Raw genomic sequence first — 15,648 nt, 5'->3', positions numbered from 1 at the left:
CGTTGCAGCCTTCCAGCAAGAGTATTTATGTTTTTAATTTAACTCTTCTGAGTGTATGCTTCCAACATAACAAGGAAAAAAGGTGTTCATTTAAAAACATAACTAAGGTAAATCAGGAGTAAATCCACTGAAGTAAATTAAGTTAATCTGGTATGAACAAGAGGAGAATCAGAACCATTGTAGGAGAGAGTGTATTTGAGAGGAGAGATGATATATGATGGGAAGAGCCTAAAAGAACAGAAGTGTGAACAGGTCGGGGAGCAACATAAGGCTCGTCTCAAGCCCCATCATTTCCAGTGTAGTACTGCATAGCACTTTACAACTATGTAGCAGCCCAGATTAAATGTTCTGGAAGAAAAAAGAGAGAGACTGAAAACATAGTTCAGTTATAAGCTTTTTCATTTTAGAATTCAAGCTTACACAGTTATCTAGGCCCACTATATTCATAATTACATTTTAATATCTGCATACAAAAGCTATGTAAAAATTATTTCCCCCCCAAATATACAAATTTTCTCTTCGGATAGTTTAAAACATTTGTGGTCACAGATTTTTAATATATATATATTTTAGGCTGAAAAAATATTACTGATATAGCATATCACTTACTCCTGTTTGCAAAAAAATACATCATCCAAAGTATGGTCTTTCATTACATCATGTAATGTTTGTCTTACCCTCAGGGCATGAAACCAATAGTAACAATAAAAAAAGTCAACCTTTTGTCTCTTTTAAACAAATGGCATGAAAGACTAATTTGATGTAGTTGCGAACAAATTAAAAATGAAGAGTTAAGAAAGTATGAAAAGATAAAAAGAAATTACAGTGTGTCAGCTAGTTCATGCCCTGATATTATCTATACCAACATTAAATGTGTAATTAAATAAAGTGTCTTTTAATGTTTTACATTGTGCTCAGTAATTTAAACAAATTTAATCTACACCCTCTGGCTGATGCAGATTTATATGTGATTGTCTTGTGCATAAATAGGGTTAGCTTTTAAGTAGGTAAACTGTGCAATGGGCAGTCACAAAAAACTTATTACCTGCACAATATTGCTTTTGAAGGCGACGGCAGTCAATGTGGATACACACAAGAAATGCATACTCTTTGCATTTACTAAACATTTATACAACACGGTAAACCTTTGTGATAAGGCCAGACCTTTTTTGTGTGTTTTTTAAACAAGATTATTCTGTTGCAAAAAATGTGCTCACTTTACTTTGAATCTTTAGGTGGAAAATAAATCTCTATTGCACTAGAATAAAATTTCTCTCTATCAAGTTTAAAGAGGGATCATATCATAGCAATATCAAAAGGAAACGTCTGGTAATCAGTTCCATATTATTACAACAACAGGACAAATTAAGAGCTTGTTTAGCTCCTGGAGGCTCTATGTCAGTGAAAGGACAAGTGTTGGACACTTTTAACTGCTCTCACAGTGAGAGAGAGAGAGAAGAATGGTCCTTGGTTGCTGATTTTGATTCTGTCACTGAAAAAGGTTTAGCCTTATAAATGTTGGCTACGTCTCAAAACCGTAAGACTGATTTTTATAGTGTATGATTCATGCAGCAAAACGTCAATATGACACATACAGGTTAGAGTTCCATAGCATAAAGATACAACACTAACAATGACATGCTCTGCTTGTGATCAACAGCCCTACCTAGGCCGATTTCTGATTTCTCCCTCTGGTCATTTTTTTTTCTTTTTTCTTTCTGAAACCAACCCCTGAAGGAGCAAGCATTTACCTCAAAGATGATTTTGGATCTTAGAGGTCTAATTCTAAAGTCTACATTTTGGCAGAGTGTAAACAAAAATCATTATCACACTGTATATACGTTATTTTAAATATTGGAACTAAGTTGGGATGCCAGATGAAAGGAATAGGGCAAAAAACAGTGAGGATGACAATGAAAGAGCTAGGTTGACAGAAAGAATCATGAATAAAAGACCCCACTTGCTATACCTCTAGACCACAGAGCAAAAATGAGAGTTATGTGGCACCATCAAACACAAGAGTATGGACTGCACTGAAAAGTTCAGTTCTGTTGCACTCAGTCAGAAGGCCTTATTCTACAAATACTACAGGGTGTAGTGCTTACTACTGGGAACAGTCAGTCACACTAAAGTCTGTTACTCACAGTAGCAAGCACTATGTTCTTGAGCCTGCAAAGACTTGGGACTACGCATGTATGCAAATTTAAGCATGTGCATAAGTCATTGCAGGACAGGGGGCTGAGTCCAGTAGTAAGCGTTTGCAAGATCAGAGCCTAATATAGGTTCTAATTCTGCACTGGTGTAAATCAGGAGTAATATCACTGAAGTAAATGAAGTCAGACAATGTAAAACTGGTATGGAAGCAGGGCCTTAGATGTCACTAAGATCACATCTGTTAAACTAAGAAATGGATATTGGTTTTGGATTGATAAATACTGGTAATTCACTGCAATGAATTGCTGCCACATCCCATACCTTTAATATAAAAAAGGTTAAAAAAATACTGCTATATGTACTCTTTGCTAAAAACACTGACCAACATTTTCTGGCTTGTTTTCCTAACGTTAGGCACCGAAATCCATGTTCAGTCACTTAAATAGAGGTGAACTGATTTTTCGGGATACTGAGTAGTCACAGCTCCCAATTAAGTCAACATCTTGGAAATTCAGCCACTTATTCAGACATTTAAATACAAATTAGGTGCCTAATTCCAGGCACTCATTCATGTAATCTACTAAATCTAACACTTTTAAACATCAGTGCTTTGCTTGTTTCATTTAATGGGGACAGGTTCCCGTACCAGTAGTTATTTTAACAGCAGCCAGCCTGTGAAGTGTTTATTCTCAGCGCTGGATCAGACTGATGAAGCTTTCCTGAGTCAGATGACTAATCTTTTTTGTTTTTGTTTTTTGTACAACTCTGACCTTTTCTATGCTATTTACTTTGAATATCTCAGTGTTGCCAATCCCAAGGCTTCAAAAATCATGAGCCAGGCCCCCGAAATCATAAGATTGGCTTAAAAATCGCGAGAGTTCTAAATTGTCAATTTTGAGTTCTTATTTGCCTTCTAAGTTTTGAACATTTGGGTTTCACATTTTCAAGCTTTTTTCTACAACCAAAAGCACCAGAAACTTTTTTTTTTAAATCATGTAACAACATGATTTCCAGGGCGGGGGCGATAAGAAAAACAGCAGATATCTCAAGACTGGCAATAAAATTGTGAGTTGCCAATATTGATAGCTGCCAGGAAGAAGAATGTTTTTCTCTCTCTTTCACCTGCAGCATGATCAAATTTTTGTACACTAATTTAGTCATAAATAGCCTTAGGAGCATGTGTGGGGTTCTCACTGGCATCAGTGGGAGTTTCCCATGAAGATTAAGGGCAGAATACAGCTCTAAAAGGTTTGTACATTTCATTTATTTTTGCTTAGCAGATCTGGAAAACAGAAGCAAGAAATGGATCAACTATTTTATTTAATTTCTACAGGTATCTGTCATTTTAACTAATTTGATTTTAAAATGTGTGCAATTATTTTTCTTTTAATGTATGCAGTTAGGATCTGCTCATGCAAGCCCTGACTCGTATAAGCAGTTCTCACACTACGGAGTGACTTTCTTGAGACTGCACATCTGAGGAAGAGTTTGCAGGACCAAACCCATAATTCTCATTATTTTGTATGGGTTTTGTTTCTAAGTATAACCCCCAGTATTCTGGATGATGTCCCTGACCCCATGACGTACTCTGGGTTTTCCTGCAAAACAATCTGGAAAATGGTGTCATTCAAACATTTGCCTTGGGGTGAGGTGGTTTTTTTTTTAACCTCATACAAAAACCAAACATTTAAGAACAAGTTTCCAGTGGCCTGGCTTCCCTTGTGCCTGCAAAAAATTCAGCTGGGTGTTTTACACCCACAAGAAATTGTGGGCACAAATATTAGAAGTCCAATATGTAACTACTAAGATTAATGCTCACAATCCATTGCAAGTCTAGATGCAAATTGCACCAATAAACATGGAGGCAGGGATTCAGCCTGGCTGAAAACGTGGCCCTTAGTATTCCAAATTATTTCTTCCCATTCCAGCAGGAGTGAAAATCATTTCAAAATTCCCCTGGAGTTTTGCCCACAATGAAAGTTTTCCTAGTACCACATTTTCATGAGTCAAACACTTAGGGCTAGATTAGGGCCTTTAGCTTTGAATGTCCAACTATAACAATGCCTGTCCAGTTGGGCAGGAAAAGATACTTCCTTCTGTCTTTATGTATTGATATGTGAATGCACTATGCAACAGAGGGAGGCTGTACTAAATCTTTTCTGTTGCCAGGAAGTGGACGATCCTTCTGATGTATCCCACTTATAGATAAACCAGGAGACTTACCTGACCTGGAGTTTATAAAACTTCAGAGACAATCACCCTGTGATCAGGATGGAGGAAACAGAGGACTCTCTACTCATAATGCCCTTGAAAAAGGCCCACATGAGTGCCAGGAGTGCTGGCTGGCAGATTTCAGCAGCAAGACATCCTGTTGTTGCTCAGTTCAGCTCCTACTAATGCAGTCAATAAAAATAAATGATTTCAGGGAATTGAGAGAGAATCTAGCCAATCAAAATAAAAATGCACCAAAAAAGGTACAAAAAGATGGCAATATGTTTAAGACAGATGCTGAAGTTTCCTTTGTATTTATCTATCAGAAATTACTCTCAAGACATACTCTACATGTTACTGGGATAAAGCTGTACAGTCTGGAGCATAACTAGTAATAAGGTACGTTTCTATCCTATTTGGAGATCATCATAATCATTTTTTTCTCCCTGTGATCATCTGTATCTTTGCATAACCCTAAGCAAATCCTGCAGTCAGGATAAAAGACCCATTCCTGCAGAGTGCTGAGTGCATACCGATACCTGCTGAGTGCCCACCCCTTCCAGTGCCACTTGGATGTTGATGTGACATCCCCCTTCACTTCCTCTCCTGAAACCAACCTGAGTTGAGGGCTCCCAGCACCTGTTGGAAGAGCTCAACACCTCACAAGATCAAGCCCAAAGTCTCTATTCCAGTAGACCTGCCACTGAAGTATTCTAGAGTTTTAATTGAGCAAGGGCTGAAGGATTTTGCCTTCATTTTGTACAAATGAAAAAAATATATCAACCCCTCCTTCCCACTGGGTATTTGAAAAAAGATTTGATTGTAGAGGACACAGATATTTATGATCCATGTAATAATCCCAAAGACGTGATGCAATCACAGTGATGATGGTATTCTTAGGTCACAATGGTAATGGTTACACTTAGAATGACCATGGAAAACTAGACACTGTATCTCACTTGTGGCTTGCAAAATGAGGTAATACTGGGAAAAAGGCAGGGCAAAGTGCTTTGCCTTGGAGGCCTGTTTATTTTCTGCCACTTCAATTTTAACTCCCCATTTCCCCAAGCAGTTATGGATGTGAGCTGGTGACCACTTAAGTGCTGGTGATCGAGATTGGTTTGTCTGTGTTTTCACTGTTAAGCTGTCAAAGCATTCACATCAAGGGACTGAAGGACAAAATGCAATAGTCACAAGTACCCGCATAAAAGGGACATTTTCATCCATGTCTATGCAAAAAAAAAAAAAAAAAGAAACAAACAAACCAAACCAAAACAAAAAGAACAGAAGAAGAGCTAGGCAATGGAATGAAATGACAGCCAGTAGTGCTATGGGAATTCTGAGAACCACTCCAGTCTTTCTAATCCTCAAACACTTCCAAGAACAAAGGGGGAAAGAGTTCCGTGGGGCATTCCACCTTCATGTGCAGGAAGCGGCTGGCGTGGCAGGCTCCAATCATTCGTAGATCTGTCACTTTCATCAGCAGTTTTGGCCAAAAGTGTGCAACGTGGTGTTTTCTGTAATTAATGTAGTGTTCAAAGGCCAGGAGGAAACCTTCTTGACATTTTTCTATCCTCTCAACACTGAGGAGACCTGGACGATCTGTAGGTAAAAAGAAACAGGATGAATGCATTCATTTACAATAATAAATTCCTAATCAAAATCAAGAGAGGAAGGACAGCCATGTAATAAAGGCACTGGACTGAGACTCAGGACACCTGTGTTCAAATCCTGGCTCTGTCATAGACTTCCCATGTGACCTTGCTCACTTAATCTCTCTGTACCTCAAAGATAGTAATGGTTCCTTCCTCCAACCCTCCAATGGTTCCTTCCTCCAACCCTTTGTCTGTCTCATCCACTTAGAACGTAAGTTATTCAGGCAGGTACAGTCTCTTATTATTGGTATGTTCATTGCATAATGGAGACTTGATCTCAGCTGGGGCCTCCAAGTGTTACTGTATTACAAATAATTATGAATAAAAACTTCCTTCATCAAAAATCCCGCCCCCGCACCTCTAAATTACGATTCTCTCCTGTCTTTGTTTTCCCTTTCAATGGCAGCCCTACAACTGTGACCCAAGAAGCCCTCAATGCCAACTGGCAAGAAGGATACAGGAATGTCCTGATTCTGCTATGTACATTCGAGTTCACCAAAGAACGTCACTTCAGATCTTAAATGAAACTCGAGTCACATGGTCTTTAATGACGTTGTGAAATGTATGTATAGATACTAGGTAAGGAGTTCTGTACAGATACTGAAGATACGCTTATCTGCAGTCTGCAGCAAGGTATTAGCCACCAGCAGAGATGAAAAAATTGGTTTTCTGTTAGACAAAGAGATGTTTATTCACTGGTCTCTCTGTCAGGATGTAAATCCAGCATTATAAACCAACACAATGGATGCCCATTTACATACGAAGTCAACGAAGAGAGGTGAAACCAACGGCGAAGCAGCAGAGACACAAAACAAGCCACAGCTGATTAGCCTGTACTCTGACTACTGACAATGAACTTTGGGGATTTATGTAGAAGGCAAAGAAGACAGCCCCTCATCCTGCTGACTACATCACTATGATAATTCTTGGGGTACCTAGGACTGTGAGCCACCTTGTTCCCCCTGCATCCAGTGTCAGGGAGTCTTGCTTGTGCTTAGCTGGATGTTAGTTTTCTAACATCACCAGCCTTGTAGCCCCCCAAGCACTCTCCTCTGTGCCATGCCAGCCCTTACTGTGCCTTACAGGTTAACAATAGGTGCACCCCAGTCCCCTAGACCCTTTGAAGCATTCCCCTGTGATATCCAGCCCCTGACTACTTACAGAAATATTATGTCTGCTGTCCCCAAAGGAACAATATGTACAGCAGCTTATAAGATTCAGCTCAGGACCAGTATTTTACTTAACACCACAGCACTGAGATATATTTACAGTGAAAACAAGAATAAGTTTATTATCAAAGTCTAGAGATTCAGGAGATGGTGAGTAAGAATATTGGAAACACATGGTTACATAAAAAACAAAATCCTAACATGCTTTCTAGAGACTAAACTTAACTATCAGATTAACCTCCTATCTAACGAAGTTTATCTCACCCAAAGTCTTCTGAAACTTTTCAACCAAGATTGGCTGAGATCTTGGGTTTACAGGCAGTGAGTTTACATTCATGAAAATGGGATGGAGGATCCCATGGGAAGGCACAAGGTGAGCAGGCCTCTAGGAACACCAATGAACTGCACTCAGTGGTGCTGGCAATTCAGCAGACAGTCCTCCTCCCTCCAAATCAGCACAGAAGCAATGCGCCAGCCTGGCTGTGAAAATGCTTCCTTTATGAGAAAACATTTAAAGGTCCCTTTCAGGAAAGAAGTTCCTATGGAAATGCCTTCTGAAATAACTGTTTTACAAGCCAAGGCTTTGGAAAATAAACGGAGACCCAGATGTTTTCAGTGGAAATGTCAAATGAATGCAAATGATCAGGAAGGTCAATGTAAACCCCTGTCCTATGTATTGTTTACTACTCAGGGATTAAAGCACTCTCAACCCCTCCTCCCCCTCAAGTTGCCAGGTCTGTCATTGCCCAAGAACCACATTCTCAGTCCTGTATGTTACAGCACCCTGGGCTAGAGCAAAAGAGCACCTTGGGCTTGTCTTCAGTACGGGGTAAGTCGACCTAAGTTACGCTACTCCATGACGTAGCTGGAGTCGACATAGCTTAGGTCGACTTACTCCGGTGTCTTCACTGCGCTGCATCGACAGGAGATGATCTCCGGTCGACTTCGCTTACTCTTCTCTGAGAGCTGGCATGCTGGCATGGACTGGAGAGCACTCTGCCATCGATTTCTTCAGTAGACCTGCTAAATCGATCACAGCAGCATTGATCTCCCAGTAGTGAAGCCCAGCCCTTAGAGAATTTACCCTGAGGATGGCTGATGCTGAGCGCTCTATTTGTAAGCCAGGGAATGTTGGCCCAGACTCAGCTACATCACTGATCCCTTTCCAGCAACCAATCCACCTCAGACCTCTACACTGTTTGCACATGGTCTGAGACCAAGACCATTGTTATCTATCATAAAGGTATTTTTGTGAGTGCTTATCCACATAGTTTCTAAGCCCCAATGTGATGCAGAAACCAAGAATTTCAGCTGCATCATTCTAGTGACGCCTTAGCCAGTGCTCCTATATTTAAAATACCCTCTGTTTTCTTTTAGAGAGAGATTTGCTGCAGATACAACGAACCAGAACTTCACACAGGGATGGTTATAAAAGCTCTGGTGGTGCCCAATATGTTCTCATTCTCACCTGATGACATGAGCAGCACAGCCTGGAGCAGGGCGACCTCTGTGTCATCCAGGTTAAATGAAGACAGCGACATGCCCAGGTCGAAGATGGCATCAGAGACTACGCCGAGACCCCCGTTTTTCAGCTGGCCCCTTGTCACTGCCATCTCCCCATTTAGTGTTAAAGTCTCACTCTCGGGGTCGTAGCGCACTGCTGCTCGGAGGGACATAATCTCCATACAGCAGCCTTTCAAAAGGATTATCTGGTCTTCACATGGCAGCTGCAGAGATTACACATGATAATGAAACAGCCTGCACTAACTAGGGTTTTCAAGCAAACTTAGTTTTGAAATACAATAAAATCCATGTTACTCTCAATAAACATCAAGGGCTGCTAAATACACTATTAACGCTGTTACACACCATACAGCTGATAGACAAAATACTCCCAAGTATGAATGACACACCCCAAAAGCTAACAACCCTGTGTAGTATATGCTTTGCCATCCTTCTGAGTGGGTTCATTCCACCCAATTTCTGTTGGAAATTAAGACACCATATCGTTATAATGAAGGACTAATGGGTTCGAATTTCAGAAGACCTCAGCTCCCGTTAAGGCACTAAAATGAAGGGATCAGATTTTCAGAAGTGCTGTTCTCAGTGGGGACTGCTGGGGGCTGAGCAGGTTTGAAAAGCTAGCCTGATACATTTTCATAATATCCACTTTCCATTTGAAAAGCATTTTGCAAGCTTTAATTGACAAATTAATATTATCAATTGTTTCTTTGGTTACAACAATACTGCACCTCTTACTTTTCTGACCTAGGAATAGGGGGGGAAATAATCACACATGGGAAGAACTATAAATGTGGGCTGGTTTTTAGTAAAAGTAGTAAAACAAATATTGTCTCTGGAGAAGATTTTAAAAAATGCCTAAGTGATTGGGATTTGTGCTCTTTCTTCCCTTAATCACTTTTGAAATCTCCCCCTGTAATATTTTGGAAACCATCAAGTATCAGCATTTAATAAGAGACAATGAGCCAGATTCTGCTTTCAGCTTTAGAAATGTAACTCAGTTGCCTTTAGTGGCACTAGTCCAATGTTATGCTGGTGTGACTGACAGCAGAATTTGGATCATTATCTTCAAGGCATGTTGCAAGGCTCATCTTTTTCCCAGGGTCTGAAAATGGTAGCAGGGAGTGTAGGGAGTGAGAGGGAATTGTAATGCCAAAGATGGGGAACTATTTGAGCAGGATTTGCTGGAGGGTAGTTCCTGAATTATTGCACTTATGTTGTATTTATATGTTATTTCTAAGGTGTCTGCATAATAGGAATAGGTGCCCTTTTTAGCATTTCTATAAAGCTATCTAGCTACATAAATAAATGATAATGAAAGAAGAGTGAAATCTCCAAGACTGTTTTGAAGATGTCACTGTAAGTCAACATGAGCAGCTACCGTGACATACGTAATCATGTGAAGATGAACTAATTGGGTTCTAGAATGAAGAAAATCTGTTTCATTTTGGGTTCATGTTAAGATATGATTTTTTTACTTTGAATCTCAAGTGAAGTAAACGTGTGTGGTTTTGGCAGTTGTGCACTCACTCGCATAATGATTACATTTAATCTGGTAGAAAAACGTACAGCATGGATGATGGACAATTGGCTGACAGAGGCAAAAGCAGTGTTCTGTGGGAGAAGAGTTTTAAACATGGAGCCAGCGGAAAAGAGAAATTGACTAGGATTGCACAGTTATTTTGATGTGTCGCCAGTGGCAGGTCTGAAATGTTAGATACATAAGGAAAATGACACCTTCCAGTCAGGGCAAGTCAGCTTCCTTCTGCATCAAGCTCAATGGTTGCACATAGATGGGCTGAATGGGGAAACTGGCAGTTTAGCTTCCCAAAGGAAGTGCTGCTGTTTGGCTGCTGAGATCCAGTAAGAGAGGAGAGAAGGTGAAAGAAAAAAAAAAAGGAGAAAGGAAGCAATTATAAAAAGGTGACAAATGGGAAACAAATGCAGAGAAAAAGGAGAGAGAGAAAGAAAGGGGGGGGAACAGAGGGGGAATAAAGAGAAAAATGAGAACTGTATGGAGAGACAAGGAAGGAGGAAAGAAACAGAGACAAAAAGAAAAAAGAACGGGATCGTGAGATACGTAGCAAAAAAAGTCAATAGTGGGATATAACATGAGCAAATAACTCATTATTTTTTCCACTGATCTAATAAACATAAAGAAATTCCTTTACTCTCCCACCTCTCCCAGACCCCCCTTGTAACTTCTTTATGGTGCACCTTTTCCCATAATGCTGAAGGAAACACTGCACAGGCCTTGGTTCAAGGGACACTGTTAGGTTAAATTGTGTCCAAAGTATAGGCTTTGTAAAAAATAAGGTTTTACCAAACTGAAGACCAATAGAAATGGTTCCTTGACTTAATTTGTTTAAAAAATACCACAATTTTATTTTTCTTAAAGAAACAAACACCCTCAGTGCTTGCAGTAGCCCGCATTCTGTAGCACACCATGGCTGGGTCTGGTGGAAGTTGAGAGGGCATTCTGGCAAGTTTTAGGGACTTTTTTCTTTTAGCCTTTTTCCCCCTTAAAAGGGCGAGAGAGATCGGCATAGAAAATAACCTGTAATTCATCAGAAAGCATGTAACCTCCTGGCGGCTGGAGCCCAGCCCCCGACAATGAAAAATAATTCCTTGTCTATCACAAACATTCCCTTCCCTTACTCCCTCCCAGCTCTATTCTTTCCCTCTATACCTTCCCTGTCTCTACTCTTCTTTGCCTGTCCATTGCTCCCCTATTTTAACCCTCTCCAGTTCTTCTTCTTTTCCATCCGTAATTGCTCCCCTATTTTCTCACCTATCTCCTTATTTCTGGACAGGACTTGGATCCTACCTCTGTATGCAATTAGCCAGCCTGACAGACCAGGTAGGATCCTGCCAGCCAGGGCCAAGACTGGCTTCCTCCTAGCCTGCATGGAGTCCGGGCTGTCCAGGCTACAGTTGATGTTGGCACTGGCATCAGGACTCTCATCTTCTAGCAGCAACACATGCCCACCAGAGACTGGGGCTGCAGCTCCAGTTGACTGTGAAGGATGAGCTCATCTCACTGGGCCCCCTGCTGGTCACAGATATGAACTCGGCTGCTCACAATTTGATTTTGAGACTGAAATGACCTAAAACTGCATTGGCAAAACTCAGTACAGCCTTAGCCAAACTGGGACCGCTGACAACTGTGATACCATGCCACTAAACCATGAGCCTTTGAAACTGGGATGTTCTAGCAGCTGTGATGAATGTGATGGATGAAGCGAGCTGTAGCTCACGAAAGCTTATGCTCAAATAAATTGGTTAGTCTCTAAGGTGCACAAGTACTCCTTTTCTTTTTGCAAATACAGACTAACGCGGCTGCTACTCTGAAACCAATAAAAATACAGTGTGTATCCCCTCTTGCAGCAGGCAGGGCACTGGGGAAAAGGGCCATAGTCCTTCCCTGCTCTGTCTCTTTTGCAGAGGTTAGCTGCACTGTCAGCTCTGGTCCCATGACAGCAGGGACTGTGATTGTGTCTGTGCAGGGGCCTACAGGGGAAGGGAAGGGCTTTTCCTCGCAAACTGATTCACAGCCGGAGTCTGGCCCAGGCAGGATTATTTGTAACCGAAGTAAAGACACCTGCATTTTTTAAAAAGTGAATCATTTTAGCCAGACTGTGTCCCTTTCAAATAAGTACTAACGTTTGCCATTCCCATTCCTTTATTTCACAACTGCGGCCACATGAGAAGGCAGCTCTCCCGACCCTTTGTATTCACTGTGAATTGTTTCTCATTCTATTGTCAGATATTGGTGTCTGTAGGAGCAAAGTTTAAAAGGTGGCTCAGCTGCGGGGGAGGCCTGACCTAGCCAAAACGAGTAACATACAAAGGTCATGCCCCACAACTCCTGACTCATTTGCTTCATGCTTTCCACTCGCTTAAATTGTGGAGCATGTGGGCCTTGTGTGGCCAGGAGGGATAGGAGATGTCAGATAGGCATTGCAGCCTGTTATCTGATGGACCAGGTTTTTTAATTAAAAAGACTGCCTTGGCATGTCACTGCAATTTCCCACCACAAACAGTAAATCGATGCAGACAGCTCCCCTCAGACACTGGAGTGCTACAGGGGCCTCTCAATCTCTTTGGATTTTTAAATCTTCATACTTGGCCATTGTTTCATCCTTTCTTGGCTGACAGAGCCAGGGAGAGCTATTTATAGTGCACCAGCTATTGATACTTACTGCACCCTCTTTTGTAGGTGCCAGGGGAGGCAAAGGGCATTACTTGACATAATAGCTCTCCTTGACTAACCTTAGAGATTGAGCTATCAGCCAGGGAAAAGCACAATGGTGCGCCTGCCTTAAGCTTCTTCCCTGACTGATGTTCAGTCAGTGGGGAGAAGAAGTGGTTCCCATGTTTGGATTTCGGATCATCTCCCTGAGCATGCTCACTGTCATTTCCAAGGTCATTCTCTTGCCATATAACCAGTGGGGTCAAGTGCAGTTCTGCAGGAGGAGATAGTAGGGCGGCAGTCCACCGCTGCTGCAGAACTTCCATGGCTGTGGATTCCAGGAGACTCTCAGGTGTCAAAGTTAGTTTCCAGTCGATTCAGCCCAGAATTTAAGTTAACATTTTTTTAAGTCAAGAGAACAATCATCATCATTATCTACTGCTCTCAAATTTACATTCATTCCCAATTTGTACCAGTGTGAGTGAGATCAGAATAGGGCCCATGCATATCCTAATTACACTAAAATTTAATTTTAAATATTCCTCTTATAGTGTATCTCACATTTGAATATCCTTCTGGAGCGAAATGTTATTAGTTGCCTCCACATCTAACTTACATTTCACTCGTGGTGATGTCTGAGGGGCAGATTGTGGCCTGGGTTTTTGCTGACATCCCATCCACTACAGATGAGCCAGTGCGGGAGGTATCTTAGTCCTGGATTCAGGAAGGCACTTAACTCCATCCCTACGTAGGAAAGCATTTAAGTAAATGCTTAACTTTAAGCATGTACTTAAGTACCAGGGGGTTAATGGGCCTTAAGTATTTTCTTAAAGTTATGCAAGTGATAGGGAAGATTTATTGATTTTGCCACTGGTATAGGCCCATACAAAATCACAAAAAAGGGATTTGGTTGATCATAGGAAACAGGAAATTAAATGATACTGAGATGATTTTTATCCTATTTTTTTATTTTTAATTCTTTTAAGCCATCTGATTTAAAACAAAGTGAACTGATTAGTAAGGTCTAACCTCTTCACTTCATTCTTGCATGATTCAAGTCAACAGGAAGTGGAGGGATTTTATGAGGCTCAGATATAATTTTGTGTGTTTTCATGTCACAATGACACTACTTTCTATTGTTTCTCTTGACAGGTCCATTTAGAATAGCATGAAGCAAAGAAAAAGAAAAAAGAAATTCTTACCTCACAAAACATAGGCAACTTTTTGGCAAAATCCACCACTCTTGTAATTGCTGGTGTGATAATTTTTGTAAACTGGCTGAAGGCTTCTAAGTCCACTTTCCCACTTTCTGGGGCATTAACCATTGGTGCTTGCCCAATATCTTCAGGCTAAGGATATTAAGAAATACATTAAAAGGCAAAATTTGTTTCATTCAAGTCATCTTTCATAGATGTTTATAATATGGACGGGATTATATATAAAGTCCACCACTCTGTTCCTATGAAATTAAACAATAACATTAACCATTATTTATGCAGGACCTATAGGGGCAATTTTTCTAAAACAAGCCATAAAATGTGCAGTTGTCTGTAAAATAGGTGATTACATAAAGAAATGGGTGATCAACGTGCCATTACACCCATTTTGTGTGAGCAGCTGCATATTTTACACATGCAATTCCCTGTTTGTGTCTATGCATATTTCGTGGGAGAAGTTTAGGGGTTTCTGCTTGGAAATTTAGGGCTGATCCTGCCTCCTTCCACTGCTCAGCACCCTCAACCTCCCCTAAAACCAAGGGGAGTTGAAGATACTCATTATCTCTTACCTAGAAGATGCTCAGCACACTGTAGGATTGGGCTCCTTGGCTACCCAGTGTTATAATGTTATAATATCACAAAGACCACAAGCCAACTGCCAAGACCTATTTACAGAGGTGAGCTAACATGACTGAGACTAGGGATGGGCTGAAATCGGAGGTCGTTTGGATCAAATAAGAACTCCCTAAACATTTGCTCATTTAGGTTGAAATTTGTTCCTCTGCAGGGCTTCAGCACAAGGTTTATGCAACATGGAAGTCCTATTTTGAGGATTTAAGTGGGGCTTATATGATGTATAAGCTTTATCCTGAAACCCTGCAGAGGGGTGAATTTCACCGCAGTTGAATTTAGACTTGCATAATTTCTAGACTTGCATACTTCTGTTTTTTAAAAAACCCACACATATCCAAAGCTGTTCTTCCGTGCTCAAAGTAAGGCTTTGCAATTGCAAAAGACCTGCCAAACACTATGTGGAGGGAGCATTTTGTTCAATTACTAAGTTTAAAACTGCTCAGGAGTCAGAGAAGAACTCCTTCAAGACAGTTGAGGTGTATGAAGTTTACAGAAGTACCTTTCAACAGTGATGCTGAAACTGCTGTTTGAATAATATAAATAACATAGGCTTAATAGGCTTTTTTTAAAGCAAAATGTCAAAGATTTTCCTACAGTTCTGCCATCAGTCAAAATCAAAATCTAACTTCTTTCAGAAGAAAACTGGTGCTCTGTATAAAGCACATAAGCATCTGATTTGGAAAGAATTGGGAAAACCACATGCTATGTAACCCAACATATTAATCCAACTGAGGTTAGGGAAAAAAATGTAGTACACAGGATCCATGTTCTTGCCCTTTTAAACCAAACCAAACCGCGAACTTTGCTAGATAGTAATTTCAAAAACAACTACATCACTCTTTGCAATATTCACTGACTTTGTGAATATTGTCTTTGTGTTATCTTCTTTATGTCCT

The 15,648-nt window shown here is 40.6% G+C and overlaps 1 protein-coding gene across 9 annotated transcripts in view; it reads right to left on the bottom strand.

The window, feature by feature from the left end:
• Window positions 1-381: 381 nt before the first annotated feature.
• THRB (thyroid hormone receptor beta) overlaps window positions 382-15,648 on the bottom strand; it is a 316,316-nt gene continuing 301,049 nt past the window's right edge. For all 9 annotated transcript variants that reach the window (XM_048838575.2, XM_075125745.1, XM_048838580.2 and 6 more), the window contains 3 exons: window positions 14,105-14,251; window positions 8,658-8,916; window positions 382-5,967 (listed from right to left, as the gene is read on the bottom strand). In XM_048838575.2, coding sequence (XP_048694532.1) covers window positions 5,726-5,967; window positions 8,658-8,916; window positions 14,105-14,251 — 648 coding nt within the window. In that variant the 3' untranslated portion in view covers window positions 382-5,725. The remainder of the gene's footprint in view (window positions 5,968-8,657; window positions 8,917-14,104; window positions 14,252-15,648) is intronic.

Source organism: Caretta caretta, chromosome 2 (genome assembly GCF_965140235.1).
Source record: "Caretta caretta isolate rCarCar2 chromosome 2, rCarCar1.hap1, whole genome shotgun sequence".
Classification (NCBI taxonomy): Eukaryota; Metazoa; Chordata; order Testudines; family Cheloniidae; genus Caretta; species Caretta caretta.
Note: the sequence above shows the minus strand (reverse complement) of the source record. Positions and strands in the feature narration are given on the sequence as shown.